The sequence below is a fragment of the Phascolarctos cinereus genome, unplaced genomic scaffold (genome assembly GCF_003287225.1).
Source record: "Phascolarctos cinereus isolate Bilbo 61053 unplaced genomic scaffold, phaCin_HiC Scaffold_9;HRSCAF=440, whole genome shotgun sequence".
Classification (NCBI taxonomy): domain Eukaryota; kingdom Metazoa; phylum Chordata; class Mammalia; order Diprotodontia; family Phascolarctidae; genus Phascolarctos; species Phascolarctos cinereus.
In genome coordinates, this window is record NW_027556402.1 from 149,406,368 (window position 1) to 149,427,227 (window position 20,860).

The 20,860-nt window shown below is 38.6% G+C and overlaps 1 protein-coding gene across 1 annotated transcript in view; it reads left to right on the forward strand.

Annotated features, from left to right (window-relative positions):
* CORIN (corin, serine peptidase) overlaps nt 1-20,860 on the forward strand; it is a 209,798-nt gene that overhangs the window by 68,947 nt on the left and 119,991 nt on the right. Inside the window, 1 exon segment of the mRNA XM_078148375.1 lies at nt 6,199-6,409. Coding sequence (XP_078004501.1) covers nt 6,199-6,409 — 211 coding nt within the window.

The window sequence follows — 20,860 nt, forward strand, 5'->3', positions numbered from 1 at the left end:
CTTTCTCTCTCTTTTTTCCTCTTTTCTATAAGACTAAGTCCTGACTTGTTTTACTCACGCACCACTAGTTCCTAGCAACATTTGTAAATCCAAATTTAAGCCAGTCAGATCTTTTAATTTAAGTCACCTTAATCATAAGAGATTTCATCTATTTTTTGGAGGGGGAGTAGGCAGTGGGGTTAAGTGACTTTCCCAGGACCATAACGGCTAGTAAGTGTCAAGTGTCTGAGGCCGGATTTGAACTCAAGTCTTCTCGACCAGACCTCCACCAGACCCATTCCTGGACACCATGATGGGAGTCAACTGGCAGCTTTGTCATCCACTATCTGGTTCTGGGCCACAGATCCAGGACAGAGTGAGAAGGGGACGTGAGAAGGGAACTTGTTCAGGGGAGTGGTGTTACCTGGATAGGGAGGCTTTGGGCTGTGTGTAGTGAAAGGAGTAAATTCTGAAGCAAGCAGCACTTGTGTGACTTCCAGCTCAGTCATGGGGGAATGGATGAAAAAGTTATGGTATATAAATGTGTTGAACTCTTACCAGCATAATGATCAATCAGGATTCCAGAGAACTAACGATAAGAAACGTACTATCCACCTCCTGATAGAGAGGTGAATGACTCAATGCAGAATGGGAAAAATGTGTCTTTTGGTCATAGACAATATGGTAATTATTTATATTGAGTACACTTATTTGACATGGGTTTTATTTTTCTTGTGTTATCACTTGGAGATGTAGGGGGTTGTTGTGGGAGGGTGAGAAGGCAGATATTGGATGATTAAATCAAATAAAATAGTTTTTAAAAAAAGAAATGATGGTCACTTCTTTAGTAGTGTTATCTTTACCTTATCTTCCTTACTCTATGATACTAGATATTAGAAATATTAGAAATATTTGGATCTGAGTTAAATCCCTACCCTGGGATTTAACCCTGGCATCAACCAAATTATTAATTGGTCATATATTAGGGTTCAGATGGACCTAAGCAGTCATCTAATCCAGAGGTGTCCAAAAGACAGACTGCAGGCCACATTTACAGGCAATGCTCCCCATTGTGGCCCAAACCTGATTGAAATATAATTGGGATAAAATCATCAAAATAAAATAGAATGTGGATAATATTAATTAATTCAGTAGGCTGCCCACAGCGTTCCTTATGTAAGGTATAGTCATGCCTATTTCTATCACTTGACACAGGCGATCCAGTCTGACACCCTCATTTTATAGAGAAGGCTACTGAGAATCTGGGAAGATAAGGAAGTTGACCAAATGCATAGGTAATAAGTGGCAGAACCAGGATTTGAACGTAGGCCCTCTGACTGCAAATCCAGTGTGTTCTTCACTGCACTACACTGCCTCAGAAATTAACTGAGCAGCTGATTTAATTTAATTGTTCTTGACAACAAGTTTTCTGTTTTTCTTTTATTTTCAAGGTCAGCTTCTAGGTATTTTGCTTTTCCTCTAATTAACATAGTTTTTATTTGAAAGGATGTTATGTTGATCAGACCTTTTCTTATACAAACAATGTATCACACAGAGGTATTGTTGTTATTTGTACACATTTGCTTTTTCATATCCCATCAAGTAGCACTGTCCTATAACATCAGCATTAGTCTCCAAGTGCTCTGACTTGAAAAGTTTAAGGAGATATATATATAATGGAAGAAAAAGAAACTTTTCCCAGTGTCTTTCATCTTGGCCAGGACAGTGAATAATAGATGTGGCACATTTCCAAAAGTACTCTGCCATTGCAACCCACAGAAGAAACGGTTTCACATGGAACACAGCATGGAGTAAGCCTGTGAAAATCCATTGCTACAGGAGTTAATGTGCAAAAAAAATCTAATGTTGCAGTTAGATTCTGAGAAAGATTGGATCACTCCCAGAATAATAATATTTGCCACTCATGTGAACACAAGGATAATGAAATCAAATATGTCTTAGTAAATAAGCCAAAAGATTTGAGTTGAATAATTCCTGGGAATTAAGAAAATTTCAGTGACCTTCTTTCTCATGTTTTTCAACTCCAGTCAAATACCCAATTGTGTTTGCTATGTTATTCAGCTCCATTCTCCAGGACCTTCTTCTTAATTGCTGATTGTAATGCTGATTCCAGCTTCTGTGACTTTTGCTCATGCATTTTCTTCGCAAAGAATGTTCTCCCCACTCCCCTTCAAATTCGACCCCTCCATCAAGCTTTAATTTAAGTTACATCTTCTTCAAGCTTTCCCAAATTACTTTAGCCTACATTACCCTTTTAAAAAAATTCTTGAAACTTATTTAAGCAAACTTTTATTGAAAACATTTTAAATCTAGGGCACTGTGTGGGGCACTGGAAAAAAAATGCTGATTGTAGTATTCATTTTTGCATCTAATCATTTATATTTCTTTGTATTTTAACTAACTGCCGAGTGTTCTGTTTCCCCAGGTAAATTCATAGGACCATAGCCCCTTAGAAATGTAAAACCTGTAAGTTACTCTAGAATCATACATTCCGAGAGTTGGAAGGATCTCAGAGGTCACTTAGTTCTACCTCTCCATCAGGTTCTCCTTCTATAACCATTCCACTATTTCGACATGTAATTGTGTCACTCCCCTGCTCAAAATTCTCCAGTGGCTCCTTTTTGACTGGTATGAAATACAAACTCCTCAATCTGTTAATGAAAACCCTCAACAATTTTGCTCCAACTTATCTTTCCAGTCGTTCAGTCATGTCTGACTCTTTGTGACCTCATGTACCATAGCATGCCAGGCCCGTCTGTCCTCCACTGTCCCTCAAAGTCTGCCCAAGATCATGTTTATTGTTTCCATGACACTATCTATCCATCTCATCCTCTGCCTTCCCCTTTTACTTTTTAACCTTCATTCTTTCGCAATATGAGAGTCTTTTCTAATAAGTACTGTCTTTTCATTATGTGGTCAAAGTAGTTAAGCTTCAGCTTCAGTATTCGATTTTTCAATGAATAGTGTGAATTTTAAGTATTGATTGATTTGATCTCCTTGCTGTCCAAAGGATTCTCAAAATTTTTCAGCACCACAATTCAAAAGCCTCGATTCTGTGGTGCTCAGCATTCCTTACAATCCAACTCTCACAGCCATACATTGCTACTGGAAAAACCATAGCTTTGACCATGTGAACCTTTGTTAGCAAGGTGACATCTTTGCTTCTTTAATATACTCTCCAGATTTGCCATCGATTTCCTTCTAAGGAAATCTTTTAATTTCTTTTAATTTCATGGATGCAGTGGCTGTCTACAGTGATCTTTGAGCCCAAGAATATAAAATCTGACACTGCTTCTATTTCTTCTCCCTCTATCTGCCAGGAAGTGATGGAACCAATTGCCAAGATCTTAGTTTTTTTGATGTTAAGCTTCAATCCTGCTTTGCACTCTCTTCTTTTACCCCTATCAAGACACTTCTTAGGGCAGCTGGGTGGTGCAGTGAATAGAGCACCAGCCCTGGAGTCAGGAGGACCTGAGTTCAAATCCGGCCCCAGACACATGATACTCATTAGCTGTGTGACCCTGGGCAAGTCACTTAACCCTGATTGCCTCACCAAAAAAAAAAAAAGAGAGAGAGAGAGAGAGACTTCTTAATTGACACTTCCTTTCTGCTATCTGTATCATCTCTATAGCTGAGATTGTTGATATTTCTCCTCACAACCTTAATTCTGGTTTTTTGATTCATTCAGCTTGGCATTTTGCATGATGTACTCTCATATAAGCTAACTAAATAAAATGACAGTAAACAACCTTTTTTTTTTCAATCTTAAATCAATCAGTTGTACCCTATTTGGTTCTAACTCTTGCTTCTTGAACCACTTACAGGTTCCTCAAGAGACAAGTAATGACGTGGTACTGTCATTTCTTTGAGGACTTCCCACATTTTGTTGTGATTCACACTGTCAAAGGCTTTAGCGTAGTCAGTGAAGCAGAAGTAGATGTGTTTCTGGAACTCCCTTGCTTTCCCCATAACCCAGTGAATGTTGGCAATTTGGTCCCTAGTTCCTCGGCTTCTTCAAAAACCAGTCTGCTCTTCTGGTAATTCTTGGTTCGCATATTGCTGAAGTCTAGGTTGCGGAATCTTAAGCATAACCTTGTTGCCATGTGAAATGAGAGCAATTGTTCAGTAAGTCGAACATTTGTTGGCATTGCCCTTCTTTAGGATTGAGATGTAAACTGTTATTTTCCAATCCTGTAGCCACCGTTGAGTTTTCCAAATTTGCTGGCATATGGAGCACAGCAGTTTAACAGCGTCATCTTTTAGGATTTTAAATAGCTCAGCTGGAATTCTATCCCTTCCACTAGCCAACAACAACAACACCTTCCCAGATTTATTTCATATTACTTTCCTTTTTTGCAAACTATGTTCTATCCAAACTAGCCTACTAACTGCTTTCTACAGTCAGCTCAATGACTATCTTTATAGTTTTGCACAGGCTGTCCCCTGAGTTGACTTAGAATATACCCCCTCTTCACTTTTCTATCTTGTCCTTTTTCTGGCATCTGGCTGAGTTCATTTGAATTATCCGATGCCTTGTTTAGAGTTAGCATTCAATTTCTTCTTCATCTGAATCAATCTTCTGAGCTAGTATCTAGTACCTAGCTTTCTCAGTCATGGTGACTGAGAAAAGATCATTGGTTTGGAGAGTTTCAGTAAAGTCACATAGACAAAAGTCAGATTGCAAAGGTAAGAATTGGACAGTACCTTGATGGAATGCAAAGGGATGAAGGGGAAGCTTTTGTAGGATCAGGAGGAGCTGAGCATATCTATAGGTGTGTAGAAAGGAGCCAGTTGGAAGGTCTTGGATGAGACAGAAGGGAGTGGAGCCAAGGGTAAATCAGGATGAGCAGTGGTGAAGAAGTTAGTCTGCCTCTTCTCTGAGATGGGAGGGAAAGAGAATAGTGTGGGTGGTAATGCTAAGAAGTTTCAAAGAGTATAGAGAGAGGGTTAAGGAAGCTCCTGTTAAATGGCTTTAATCATGGTAGATTCTTAATAAATGGTATATGAATTTAACCAAGAGATGATGTCATGTATTAGGATCTAAGTTGAGTTTGAAACTCAGCACTGATGCTTAGTTTCTGTAGAATCTTAGGCAAGGCATTTAACTCCTTTGGACCAAATTTTCTTTAAAATAAGAAGGTTAGACTGGATGATGTCAAAGTCCCTTTTGAGCCCCAAATCCTTTAATAACAATAATAATGGCGCTTATAATCTCAAATCCATATGGAATGCAATTCTCTGAAAATACAGAGGCCTAGAAGAAGAAATTAGAACTGTGTGGGAACAAGGTGAGGTACATATCACGCTCATTCTGTTTGCTACTGGAGTTGTTCCAAAGATGCTTTCCATGAGCCATACAGAAGATAAGCTTATATGCCCTAATACTTTTATTCAATTACAAAGAAGCAATCATTTTTATCCACCTGCATAACAGTTCACTGAACATTAAACTTTAAAGAACAGCAATAGAGTAGCAAACCCATCTCAGCACCATTTCTGTCTGCACTTCATAAAATATAAGGTGAGAACAAGAAGATTAATAATAAATAAATGCATTCATACTATGATTTAAGGGTTTGTATAGCTATTTATGTTCAATAGCCCTGCCAGATAAACATTGTAAGCACTATTGTCCATACTTTGTAGATAAGGAAACTGAAGAGCTAAGTGTCTCATTCATGGTTCAAGATGAGATTTAAGTCTAATGATCTCTCTGGTAGGCCATGCTACTTGTTTTTCTATGAACTAAATTGAATGGACTCTTCTCCATGAAATAGGAAATTAAGCCATTTGCTTTAAGAGTGTGATGTGTGTGTGTGTGTGTGTGTGTGTGTGTGTGTGTGTATGTGTAGGTTGTTACCAGTTTTTATTATCTTTTAAGGAGAGACAAAAGGAATTGGGTTAATTTCTCTATGAATGATATTATGGAGTTAACAAGATTGCTGAACATCTGTGAGGGCACAATGGATACGATGCACCATAAATCATTATGGTCATGTTAACCTACTCCGTAGAGTTAAGAAGCTCAAAAGTACTCTTAAAATATTCTTAAAAGTGTGATTTAAATGTCAATCACTTTTATATCTTTTGCAGTATGTCTCTTCAGCTTATAGCCAGAGTAACTTGTCTTATGAGATAGTGCATTATTTTCAAAACAGATTTGTTGCGTCTTAAATTTGCTCCTTCTTATTTTCACAGGTGCCTGTGTAAATATCGTCAACAGGCAGTGTCAAATGTTGCCTTACAACCACACTACTCTGACATCCATTCTGTCCATTGTGAAAAGAATTGAACTAGAGAAGTTCCTGAAGTTCTTCAGTTATCTCAACCGTCTCAGTTGCTATCAGCACATCATGCTGTTTGGATGTAGCATTGCTTTCCCTGAATGCGTCAGTGATGGCGATGACAGGTATTTGGAAACCCAAGTCGTTCATTGATAAGAGCCAGTAATAGCAGAATTCTAAGTATCTAATCAAACAGTCCTGAGGTATCTACTACTTCTTGGTTTGTAGTGGAAACCATTCCCATCCACCATTACTCCTCAAGCAGTCTGTAATAATAACTCATTACAGTTCTTCCAAAACTAGAATTCATGAAGACTCTTATGTAATTTTATTGCAGAGAAAAATTAATTAATATAACTGCTCTGGTGTGTAAAATTCTTCACAATTGTAAAATTCTTCTGGATAGTTGCATGTATGAGTGTTATTAACCCCTCCCCCTTTTAGAAGTAAATTAGATGAAATGCTTCAGTGAACTGAAGAGGCTGATCCTACTGATTTTACTACTGAATCACCACAGGATAATAAGCAAGTTGGGTAACACTCTTTGCCTGACTTTGTCTGATTCACCTCTTGACTAATCTATTAGGTACCAGCTATGTGTAAGGTACTGTGCTGGCTGCTAGGGATAGAAAGACGAGCAAGATATATTGTTCTCCTCAAGCTTTTAGACAGAACTGCATCTGTTTTGGTCTTCTCCTGTTAAACATTTATTTATTTTTTATCAGTGCCTTGAATGAAGGCATAAGTGGCGTAAATATGAGACAAAGCTGGGAGGGATAAATAATACATTGAAAAAGAATATCTAAGCAGATCTTAAAAGGTTAGAATAATGGGTTGAGTAGAATAAGGTGAAATTTGAGGGACTGGTACAAAACCCTAGGTTTAGGTTCAAAAATCAATTTTATAAGTATCAAATGGCAGAAGACTGGTTAGGCAGAAGCTCATCTGAAAAAAGGTCTGGAGGCTTTAATGGACTCTGAGCTCAAAATGAAGCAACAGTGGGATATGGAAGCCCCCAAACCTATTTTGGTAAGTTACATTGAGAAGCATAGTATATGGATCTAATTCTTTTGTCAGTCCAAATCTGAAATATGGTGTTAAGTTCTGGGTTGTCCAGAAAAGGCATTGATATACCAGAGTGTCCAGTGGAGGGCTGCCATAGTTTTGGATTATTGGAGATCCTGCTGAATATAATAATACGGATAAAACTGGAAGAACTGGAGATGTTTAGTCTGGAGTAGAAAAGACATGATGGCCATTGTCAAGTGTTTGAAAGGCTGTCATGACAAAAAGTGAGTAGACTTGATCTTCTGATGCTAGAAGGTAGTACTAGCAGCAGTGTGTAGGAGGTGCAGAGATACATATTTAGGATCAAGATAGAGAAAAACAGAACAGTCCAGATGTGGAATGGACTGCCTTGGGAGGTGATGATTCGCCAACATTATAGGTCTTCAAGGAAAAGCCTTGGATAGCAACTTTCTGGGATTGTTGCAGGGGATGGTTGGCTAGGCACAGTTTGGAGTAGAGGTCTTCTAGGGACCTTTACAAATTTGAGATTTTATGAATCTGTAACATAATAAATGAAAAAAACAAGTTGACTCTTCAGAAGGAAAGCTCTATATAAATATGTTATGATTATCATTATTATAATTCACTCTTTATTCTTAAACCAGGTCTAGTGTGCTATTGTTGAGAGGTTCCAGTCATGTCTGACAGTCTGTAACTCCATTTGGGGTTTTCTTGGCAAAGATACTGAGGTGGTTTGCCATTTCCTTCTCCAATTCATTTTACCAATGGGGAATGGAGGCAAATAGGTTTTAAGTGACTTACCCAGGGTCACACAGCTTGTAAGCATCTGAGGTTGGTTTTGAACTTAGGTCCTCCTGACTCCAGGCCCAGTGCTCTATTTACTTTGACACCTTGCTGCCTACTGTAGTATCCTGGATTAATTCCTTAATTATTTTAATTTTTCCTTAATTATTCATCTTCAGCCTGAGGAACACTGCAGTTGGTAGTAGGAAAATTTGTTACTCTTGTTGCTAATAGGCTTTCATATACCTGTTGCCAATTATATATACAGAAATATTTAATCCTATTCAGCAAAATTTTGGACCATTGCCACCAGTTATTTGACCTACTTTATCTCTTTTTATTAAGTGAGTTCTTTAAAGACAGAGTAGTGTCTAATTATCTGCATACTCCTTTCTAATCCCACCCCTTACCAGCAAGCAGTGCACGTAGGAGATGTTTATTTGAAAGTTGTGAGTGAGTTTGTGCTGAAGAATTGGAAAATAATTTTAATATTAAAAGCAAACCAAAGTCATAAAGATTAAATGTGCTAAGAAAAACCTCTACATTTCAAATGTAATTTTTTGATACTTAGAATTATCAATGGTATTTTCTTTAATGTAAAAAACTGAGCTTACTATATTGCATCCCTCACCAGAGAAGAAAGAGTTCTTATACTTCAGAGAGAATATATGTTTTATGAGGTTTCAATTTTAGCTTGAAGTAGATCATGGTCAGACTTAAAATGGTATTATATCTAAAATACTACTTTTCAAATCTTCAGTAGTTTGTGTTCCATATTTAAAGAACTGATTTTTAATATTTCCTGAAGTGGTGAAGTACATAGAGTGCTGGGTGTGGAGTTCGGAAAGACTCATCTTTGTGATGCCTCAGACACTTACTAGCTGTGTAACGCAGGGCAAGTCTCTTAACCCTGGTTGCCTCAGTTTCCTCACATGTAAAATGAGCTGGAGAAGGAGATGGCAAACCACTCCAGTATCTTTGCTAAGAAAACCCCAAATGGGGTCGCGGAGAGTTGGCCATTACTGAAAACAACAACAGCGAATACAAACAAAAAACTTATTTTGGTTATTTGCTCTAATAAATGGTCTTAGGATCATAGTTCTAGAAACACTGATTTAAGGAGGGCTTTGGGGGTCCAACTGACTTCCTTTCTTAGCCAGCTACTCTTAGCATCCTTTAATCATGTGGCTGATAGGACGATGGGGTTGTCTGAACCCCACACAATAACCAGAGACGATTCTTTTTAGAAAGAGACACACACACACACACACACACACACACACACACACACACACACACATGCACGCGTGCTGTGCTGATGTTTAAATCTTCCTAGCAGGGACTATCTGTTAATTTTTTGACAAGTTGCAGAAATTCTTGGCATCAGTGTTCTCTGTCCCTGGTGCCCATTATTAAAGAGACAGTAGATATTTATTGTCAGCAAGTGCACAGCCGTGCATTTCTAGTGCATCTTGACTTTCTGTTCTTAAGAGATCTGGGAGAGACCAGATCACAAAGATATAATTAAAGGAAAACTGTAAGCAGCTGTAAGCATTATTCAAAGCAGCTCTTTTCCACTGAATTTTATACAAATAGGAATTTGATCAGAGAGATGACACCTCTCTTTTCTCATATCTTACTGGTAATCACAGTTTCCATTTAATACTCTGTATATTTTACTTCACTGCTACTGCTAATGTTTTACTAAGAATTTTTGTGTTTTTTTTTTCTCTCAAGTATTTGGTTGTTTTTTTTTAACTTGCCATATTCTTAAATGTATCTTTAAGAAGATGTCCTAAGGACAAATATTTTAAAATTAAAATGCATTTCTGAATTTGTCACATGTTAAAAAGGAAAATACTATTGAGTCTCCAAATTTTTTTTTCCCTAAGAATGGCTCTTGATTGTACTGATGCTGGGTTCCTTCCCCTTGCTCCTTATCCACGCTTCTGGTGTTTCCAATAACTTTTGTTGCTTAAACAAAGACAAAATGAAGCAGGGTTTTGGGTTTGTTGTTGTTGTTTGTTGTTTTGTTCCAGATCTGTGATTTCATAGGTATTGGGATCTCCCAATGAAGAAACTTACTTGATTACTGTTGCTCAGCAACCCTGAGTCTTTAGAGAGCTACCGAGGACCTTGAAAGGTTGAATGACTTACCCAAAGTCACACAGATGTTATGTGTCAGAGGCAGGGCTTGAATTCAGGTCTTCACTCAAGGGCCTACCTTGTTGCTTCTCAGATACTGTACAGAATACTAGATTCTCAGATTAGTAAATATCTTCCAATTTGGGAAGGACTCACTCTATATAGTAATAGAGCATCCTTTTCAGATCAGTGTTGCGTTAGAACCATGATTTTTGTTCCTATCTTTAAGGCTATTTGCAAGCAATACATTTATTCTTGTCTGCTTCTTTTATCTGTACTTATTCTATAACTAGGGAATACCATATTTCTGGATATATCCAAACAGCCTGGCTATTCACATACTGGCTAAAACTGGTCTTTCTCTCCCTCCCCTTCATCCACATATCACACAACATCCAGGTTTATTAACTGTTTCTCTCCTCTCCCTTTTAGTACTATGCATAAAACCGATGATTTAAGAAATGATGTTTAGCATTGTGAATTGAGAACTAGTTTCTACATTAGAAGTAGTCTGACTAAGCCATTTTTAATCTTTGCTCATGTTGATGTAATGAAAGATTTAGTTTGAAATTTTCTGCAAAGGACAGATCAAATATGTTTTGGAAATGGTTTGTTATATTGCTGAAAATGTACCAACTGCAGATCTTAGCAAGGTCAGTCACACAATTTATTTCTTTTGTCCTCAGTAGCAAATTGTCCTGTATTATTTGCTGATGTGTAACTGTAGGCATGAATACAATTAAAATAATAGTAGTTCATTGCCATAATTTATTAAATCTGAAAACCCATTTGTTAGAGGATTATTTCGTGAGGTTAAAGAACGAAAACATCCATGAAAAAGGAATAAAGCATTCCATGTGTCTTTTGTAATTCATTAATTTCCCGTCCCATCAGTGCTGGAAAGTGTTTTAAATATTGATGGGAAACAGAATCATTTGGGTTAGAAGGAGTCTCTGGAAAATTGCATAAAAAGACTACCATCCCATTTGCAATAGAGGTGGCTTAGTATTATTCCAAGGTGTCCTAAATCGCTTGAATTCTCAGTCTACCCTTTGCCTTGCCCAAATTTGCTCTGGTTCTGTGGCGATAGCCCTAATATTCTCAGGTTAGTTAGATCTACTGATCCTGGCATCACAAATTATAGGATCAGAGATTTGCAGCTGGAACAGCTATCTAGCTTGGAGGCTATCTAGCGTGACCTCCTCGTATTACAGTTTAGGAAACTGAGGCCAAGAAAGGTTAAATGAGGTTGAGTGACTTCTCCGAGATCACACAAATAGAGAGGCAGATAGGTGGTTCAGTGGATAGAGCAGTGGGCCTGGAGTCGGGAAAACAACAACAGCAGAGTTCAGTTCTGGCTTCAGATGCTTTCTTGCTGTGTGACTCCACCAAGTCACTGAACCTTTGTCTGCCTCAGTTTCCTGCTCTGTATAATGAGAATAATAATCACACCTACCTCCCAGGGTTGTTGTGAAGATAAAATGATGATATTTGTAAAGCATTTTGCCAGCTTTAAAGAGCCATAGAAATGCTAGGGATGATGGTGATGATGTGAAGGAGCTAGGATTCAAACCCAGATCCTCTGACTCCAAATCTGGTATTTTTTCTTTTGTGTTTAGATTTTGTAACTCTTTTTTTTTTCCAGCTAGGCAATGGGGTTAAGTGACTTGCCCAGGGTCACACAGCTAGTAAGTGTTATGTGTCTGAGGCTGGATTTGAACTCAGGTCCTCCTGAATTCAGGGCCGGTGCTTTATCTACCGTGCCACTTAGCTGCCCGTGTGTTTAGACTTTTAAAAGATCTGAGTCGTGATCATACTAAAACTTGTCTCCTAAAGAGAATGGTAGACTAAATAATAAAGATAAAGCTCAGTGAAATCCAAAGGGAAGGGCTTTACAAATATAAGACAGTGTAAGCAATTGAACTAGTAATTGATTTAACTGAGTATTGTGATTGCAAGAAGGTGTGGATTGCAAGAAATACCTGGCGCATTGAACAGGAAGTCAGGTAGTCTAGATTCTAATCCTAACTATGAAATCACTATGGAACTTCAAGTTACTTAGCTACCATCATTCTGTACCAATTATCCATAATTCTCTCCGGAAGTTGTTTAAATTATTATTAAAAATGGTCCCATAATTTTCCTTTTCAATATCAGGAGGAGGCTAGCAATTTGCCTTTCTGGGTGGAGAGGAGAATAGAACCCATCATTTGTAGGAGGGAGCATTATGAATAGGAATTCTTTGTCTATAACCATCCTCTTGTTCAGCCGTTTCTAACTCATTGTGAGCCCATTTGAGGTTTTCTTGGCAAGGATACTGGAGTGGTTTGCCATTTCCTTCTCCAGCTCATTTTATTTTTATTTTAATTTTTTTGGCTAGGCAATGAGGTGAAGTGACTTGCCCAGGGTCACACAGATAGTAAGTGTTATATGTCTGGGGCCAGATTTGAACTCGGGTCCTCCTGAATCCAGGGCTGGTGCTCTATCCACTGCACCACCTACCTGCCCCTCCAGCTGATTTTAGAGATGAGGAAACTGAAGCAAACAGGGTTAAGTGACTTGTCCAAGGTCACACAGCTAGTGAGTGCCTGAAACCAGATTTGAACTCAGGAAGATGAGTCTTCCTGACTCTAAGCCTGGAACTCTATTGACTGTACCACCTAGCTGACCCATAACTATCCTCTACAACCATGCATAGTAAAATCTCCCTAGGAAGAACTAATAATACAGCAGAACAATCTGTCTTGCTCTCTTACCACACCCAAGGCCACAGGACTTTGGGAAATCTCAAAAGAACATCATCATGTCATCTATACAGCAAGTAATGCTTCTTACTCACTGGATTAACTCACTAGATAACTTTTCATGAACATGTTTCAAGTGTGGAATTTTCTCCTCCTGTCCCCTTTAGTGGTGCTGATTTCCCCGTTTGCTTTGATTCATTTGCACTAAACTGAATAGCCCTTGTGTGATCTATGACATGTAGTTGTGAAACAGTTGGACAGAATTATGAATGTAGACTGACTTTGGGTGCAGTCCAAGCCCATGAACGTCCTTAGTACCGTCTTCTAATCAGCAAAATTTGACATGTAAGAATATACATATAAGAGCTTAAGAAATACCAGACTGGGATGTTTACCCAGATCACTTTTCTGTCACTGACAGTGATACCAAGAGATGTTCTATGGAGAAATGTAGTAATGCTATGCCATTACTGATGTGATGGGTAGAGCATCAGGTATGGAGTCAGGGAGACCTGATTTCAAATGTGACCTCAGGCACTTATTAGCTGTATGACCCTGGGCAAGTCACTTTGACGCTGTCTGTCTCAGTTTCCTCAATTAAAAAAGGGAATAATAACAGTAGCTATCTCACAAGACTGTTGTGAGGATGTAATGTAATAATATTTGCAAAGCACTTGGTACATACTTGGCCTTTACTAAGTTTTCATTTCCTTCATTCCTTTCTTCTCTCCATCAACCTCAAAAGTTTACTTACAGGATACTGTTTTACTGCCCATAGGAAAAATATTGGCCAGAGACAGCTTTCAAACTTCCTCTATTTCCCATGATGACACACAATGGATCTCTGAAATTATGCAGACTCTTCTTGAAATCCTTTTCTGTTCTCCTATTATCACTTATTGGCATGATGAGTTTTTGCATGTACCGTACTATTTGATGGAACAGTTAGCGTGTTTCCTTTTGTTTGTCCTAAGCCTGCCTCTCCTTTGACTTTAAAGAAATCCTCTCCAACATTTCTTCTGTTCTCAGATTGGTGGACAAGTTAGTGTTTACCCTGGATCATAAGGACGTGGGTTTAAAGCTCAAAGAATTCTTAGCGATCATGCTGTCCGACTCACCCACAAAGGATGAGGACATTGTAGCCCAGTAGGTTAACTAGCTTGCCCAATGTCACATGGGTAGTAAGTGTCAGGGATGGGATTCAAGCTGAGGTCTGCTGACTGTAAAGACATCAGCTCTCCACCCCGCCATGTTGCTGCTTTTGTCCGTGGTGGTTTTCACTGGATTATATTCCTTCATAGCCTTTGTTGTCTTCTTGACTAGCATTCCTTTAATATTTTGTCCATACTCAAGTCGATATTTTAATTATTTTTGGTATCCTCTGGACCTTTTCTACGGTCATTTTTTAGTGGTTGTTGTTGAGATTCAAATATTATAATGTCATAAGATCTAAGGGCAGAAGAGATCTTAGAGATCATCCAAATCTAATTCAGGGCAGCTAGGTGGTGCGGTCAATAAAGTGCCCACCCTGGAGTCAGGAAGACCTGAGTTCAGATGTGGCCTCAGATACTCACTAACTGTGTGACCCTGGGAGTCACTTCCCCTGTTTGCCTCAGTTTCTTCATCTGTAAAATGAGCTGGAGAAGCAAATGGCAAACCACTCTAGTATCTTTTAATGGGGTCATGAAGGGTCAGACATGACTGAAATGACTAGACAACAAAAATACTATGCCCTTCCTTAATACAGTCTGATATAAAAAATTTCAACTTGCAAAACAAGTAAGTTATTAGTAGAACTTTTTTTACATTAGAAAAGGATTATTCATTTTACCAAAATTTCATGGTAGGAAGTTACAATGCTGGGTTTCTCTAGGATGTTTAAAAGGTGATTATGAAGTTGTCTTTTATAGACTTATAAAAAGTATTATATATTACATGACATCATATACTACATATAATATATGTGATATGTGTATATATAACATATATATTTATAAAAATCTTATTTGCCCTTTATTTTGGGGAAATAATAAAGAATAGAAACATTTATTACCTGAAGCAAGGAAAACATATACAGGTACAGGTTGTTGTCCTTTGTTCTTGAAGAGGACCAAAATGACTTCACTACATTAGGGTCAAGTTTCAGAGTGTGGCCGATCAGACTGATGAGAGCTCGGGAATGGTCTACTACAGGTCAGGCACAAATAGTCCGTGTGAACATTTGGGGAGGATTCTCTAAATCTGCGCATCTTGTGTTTCCTTTGAGCTATTTCAATTCTGCTTTGCTCATAGAGCACCGCACCTTCTCCGACATGGGCATGCCATGTTGAGTAGTCCTGTGCCAGTGTCTTATTTAAATAATTATAAATCTGTGTCCTGAATATAAAATTTATTTTAGACAATACTGACCAGGACACTTTAGCGTATTCTTTTCCACCATGGAAAGGGTGACACCAAGTATTTGGAGTGAGAAGATCAAAGTCCTTTCCTTTTTAAGCCAGTGACCTGAACAAGTCATTGTTACCTCTGAGACTTCATTTTCTCGTCTATTATTTGGGTCGATAATACTTGTACCACCTGTGACTGGGTTATTGTGAGTAAAGTATGTTGCTGTAAATTGTAAAGCCCGTGTATGTCTTTTTGAGCTATTCTTAGCACGTGTTAACTAGAGGAAACATTACACTAATTTTCTGAGAGGTACTGAGACTTGTTGGCAGCACTACTGTCATAGCTGTTAAAGGTTTCTGTCATTGGTGACAGAGATGAGACTAGCTTTATCTTGTGCTAGGCTGTGTTAAGGATTTCTCCAGCACATACAATTTATTTTACACCTCCCCACTGTGGTCATATTACCTTCCTAATATGGCATTTCCAATCATCACAGCTGGCTCTCATGGTTTATTTGTAGGTGGAAGCTTGCTTGTTTGCAAGTAGGTATTTATATGTCAAAATGTAGTTCCTCAGTGTCTCCAAAGTGCTGAAAAGCAAGATAGGCCAGCCAGTTAGAGAAAGCTCAATTCCATGAAAAACATGGACAAGTGGTTCCAAGTCTCCCTTGTTGTTTGAAAGATGTACTAGTTATTAATGCTTTAACACTATTTCACATACACTGTTCTAGCAATTAGCATCTCTAAGCCAGGAACTTGTCTTAAGAGAACCATTCCAGAAACATATTCTCTGTTTTTTCTTTAAAACCTAATTTTAGAATGGAAGGTTTAATGGCATTTTAATGTGCATATTATATTCCCAGGGAAGATCACCCAGAAATTTAGAAAAACAGGCAGGTTTAGCAAATTTCCTTTCAAGGTCATTGAATTTCTTAAAAAATGAGTTTAGGATACACAAGAGTTATAGGAGAGCCAGAATTCTCACTTTTCCAGAAAGGCAGATTGGGGTGGTGGTCATTGACGTATGCCTGATTTATTAAGGACACATATACATACATACACATGTACACACAGACACACACACATACAGACACACCTTTTTAGAGACTGTTGATTCAGAAGGAAAAGAATGGGAGATATAAAAAATCAGAAGTAGCTCAGTGGAACAGATTCAGGGTTGAGTCAGGTTGGAGTTAACATTGTGTTCCAAAAATGTTTTCCCCAATTTAGCCTTACTTTGTTTTTACTTCATTTTGTGTTATTGTCTAAAATTCTATCAACTAAAGATTCATTTAAAGGAATAGGCATCCTTTTAAAAATTAAAAAAACATCTGGGGAAGGTTTAGGGAATATAGGTCATTGAGCCCGGTTTTTCAAGAAGCAGCTAGCAGTGGAAATACTTAAAACCCGTGGTGATCTGGTTAAAGTAGAAACAGGTCTGAAATAGTTAAGTTTTTCAGAGCGAGAGAGGGCAGGTACAGATCATGGCTGGAAGGAGTATTTTTCCAGCCTGTTGTGCCTTCTAGGGCTGTCTGGTAGCTGTACTGTCCCGATCCTCGGATTGGACATGATTGGAGAAGCATAACCCCCCTCCTTCCTCTATTATTCTGTTCCTTATCTCCAGAGGGGTTCTTAAGTACTCCAAGTCTCCAGGTCATTGCTTGTCCCTGGAGTATACCTCTCCTTGAGCATGACATGGGTCAGACTTGTGAAGTGCTTTCTCTTCTTTGGTAAAATGAGTTCCCTGGAGAAGTAAGGCAAAAGAAGGTATCTCTCTCTGTGGGTGGAAAATGGTCCAGAGGATTACGTATCTGCTGGCTGCTCATTGCCAGGCTTCCCAGGAGCCATTCTGCCTTGCTGTCTGGCCTGGAAGAGCAATATTTCTCCAGGAGATGCCATCCCTGCCCTCTCTTTGCCTTGACCTCAGCTAATTGAGATCAGGGTGCTCCCTTAGGCAGATGAAAAACTGAAGGTGGCTCCTCACTCCCCACCCACAGATGTCTGTGCAGTAGAACAAAATTTCAGCTGCATTGTTCAAGTTAAGGTTTTGAATTTGGTTGATATATGTGTCTCGATTCTTGTTAAGCAAAATCTAATCCCCAGTTTATCAGAAATGAATTGGAAAAAGAAATAGTAGTGATTTGGATGATGTAATCTTCCTGCTGCCAAGAACTCAGTTGAAATTATCTGTCTAATTGCTGAATAGCAGTTAGGTATTTATTTTGTATAGGAAGTCTTTAGTGGTTTGAGTCTGGCTCAGTTTATATCTACTGTCTTGGGACAGAAACGTTCCCTATCCTTTGGCTAATTCCTGGAAATATCAAGCCCCACTGGCAATGTCTGCATTACTAAATTAACCTAAATATTTACATGTGTAGATAATTATTGTAACTGATTTGGTCATAGCTTTATACCTTGTCTGAAAATTAAATCGCCATATGAAGATTCCAGAAATATTTTCATGCCAAAAAGATGTGTGATTTTCAAGTTCAGCCTTTGACAGTCAATTATTTTCCTAATAGAGCTGATGAGGGTGGCCAGAAGGATTTCCATTTGTATGTAAAGGCTCTGTACTGAGGTCTCCTACAAGTTTCCTTTTAGAATTTTATCTAGTTATGTTACCGTTATATTAGTGATACAGTAAATGAGAAAAATACTACCGGATTACCTGAAATCTGTAGTAGAGGTTCAGAAGGGATGGTGTGAGTGAGTTAATGTGTGCTTAGTGACAATAAAGCTGTCTTCTTTATGAGAAGAACTGGCATAAAAATAACAGTGGCCTGGAAGTCAGGAGATTCGAATTCTGGTCCCAGTTTGGCAGCTAACTGTTTTTTTTTTTAGTTTTAGACAAGTCGTCTAATCTCCCTGGATCTCACTTCCCTCATTTGTGAAATGATGAGGTTGGATTAGAAATCAATCAACATTTGTTAAGCACCTACTATATGCCAGGCATTGTGTTAACCTTTAAGGTTCTTTCCAGCTTCAAGTTGTATTATTCTAAGATGGTTCTATTGACATATCATTGATGAAGCATGTTCTTTGATTCCCCTTGAAGTTGGGATTCAACCTATCTTTCTGTTCATTGCACATCACTTCTTCTAACGTGCTTCCTATCCCCAAACTTCAGTCTCTCCCTATTTACTGGGGTCCTTCTGTGTTGCCTACAAACATGCCCAAATCCATCCTTAAAAAAAAACTACAACCAAAATCCTATACTAGATTCTATCATTCCCTAAAGCTATTGCCCTCTTGTTGTTCCTTATTTCTCTGCCAAACTCCTAAAACACACACACACCACACACACACACACACACACACACACACAACACACACACACACACACACACACACATACACACTGCTTCCATTGACACTTTGGAATCTTGAATCCAACTTCAGAATTCAGCTGAAACGGCTTTCTCCAGTGTTATCAGTGATCTCAAGTGTCAACTCTGATGATCTTTTATCAGTCCTCATCTTTCTGAACTTATTGGCGACACTGGCCGCTGCCCACCCTCTTCCTCGTCCTCTCTCTTCTACGATTTTTATAACACTGTTCTCTCCTAATTCTTTTCCTGTTGGACTGTTTAGTGTTCTGGCATTCCCATCTTGCCCCTAGTCTGAGACTTATTCCTGACTCCCCACCTCTCTCTGTCGTCTCCTCCCTTCTTGATATTCTATCTTCCCCTTTCTGTATTCTCTCACTTAATGGCCTCAACACCCATGGGTTGGTGAGTTATCATCTCCATGCAGATGATGCCTAGCTCTATGTACCTAACTCCAATATCTCTCTTGAATTCCAACTTCTTTTTGGATATTTCAAACTGGCTGTCTCATAGACGTCTCAAACTCAGCATGTCTAAAATAGAGTTCATTGCTCCCTTCCCGACCTCCACCCATCTACCAAACGTAGCATTCTTTTGAACTTCCCTATTTCGTTGAAGGAACCACCGCCACACTTCCAATTTCCCAGGTTTGCAACTTTAATTACCCCAAACTACTCATACTTTCTCTCTTTAAATATCTCACCAGTTGCCAAACCTTGCCCTTTCTACTTCCACAGTATCTTTTATCCTTTTCTCCACTCCCGTAGATACTTTATTGGGTTCAGACCATTATCATTTCCTGTTTGGACTATTGTAACAGTCTCCTTGGACTCTGACTCAAGCCCTTCCTGTTCCTATCTGTCTGTCTTCCTGCAGTCGCCAAGGTGATTTTCCTAAAGCACAGGTCTAACAATGTCACTCCTCCACTCAAATTCCAGTGGTTGCCCTTTGCCTCCAGGCTGCAGTGTAAACTCTGTGGTTTGGACCTTTGAAGTCCCTCAACCTGGTCCCAGGCGACTTTTCTGTCCCATTTACTCATTACTCTTGTTCCCACCTCCCAGCATTGTTATGAGGATTAATGATTCAGTGGGGTAAGCATTTGCTTACTCCCTTTCCTTCTTCCCTTTTCCACATTCTGTGGTCTACTGAAACTGTCCTTCATATTCCTCCCGTGGAATACTCCATCTCCTGTCTTCTTGCTTCTACCCTGGCCATACTCTATTCCTGGAATGTATTTCTTCACTTCTGCCTCAGTGAACCCTTTACTTCTTTTCAGCTCACATACCATCCGTTTGTAAAGTTTTCCTTAATCTTTCCAATACTAATTTTCTTCCTCTCTAAATAGTGTATACTGTTCTGTGTTTATTTTGTATTTCTTCCTCTGTGTGTGTGTGTTATTTCCCCTGATAGAATGTAGCTGCTTTACTGAAAGGACAGTTTTATTTCTGTGCCTAGCACAGTGCTCAGTGCTTAATTAGTGCTTGTTTGACTGATAGGTAGTGAATTCTTTCTCATAGGAAGGGTTAAGCAAAAGCTGAATTGCCACTTCTCAGTGATTTTTTTTTTTGGAGGGTATTCACTTAGAGGGTTTAACTGGGCAACTTCTGAGGTCCTTTCCAACTCAAGGATTCTGTGGTTTTAATGATTCTTCCCTATTGTGAATGTTTTTATTTATTTCTGTGAATTTTTTCTTTTATCATTTAAAAGTTATTTCACATGGAAGTTATTATTTTTTTCTTTTTAATTTTTTTATTAATTTATTTTGATTTATCAATAATCACTTCCATATGCTTTTGAGTTTGAAATTTTTCTCCCCCTTCCTCTCTACCACCCTCCCGAAGACAGCGCACAATCTGATATAGGCTATACATTTACATTCCTACTAAACATATTTTCACATTAGTGATGTTGTAAGTAAGAATTAGAACCAATAGGGGGAACCACCAGAAAGAGGAAACAAAACTCAAAGAAGAGAAAAAAATAGCAATTCAACTTCCATAGTTTTTTCTTTGAATGTGGATGGCATTTTCCATCACGAGGCCTCTGGAGATGTCTTAGATCCTTGTATTGCTGGGAAGGGTTAAGTTTATCAATATTAGTCATTGCACATCATGGCTGTTATTGTGTACAGTGTTCTCTTGGTTCTGCTCTCTTCACTCAGC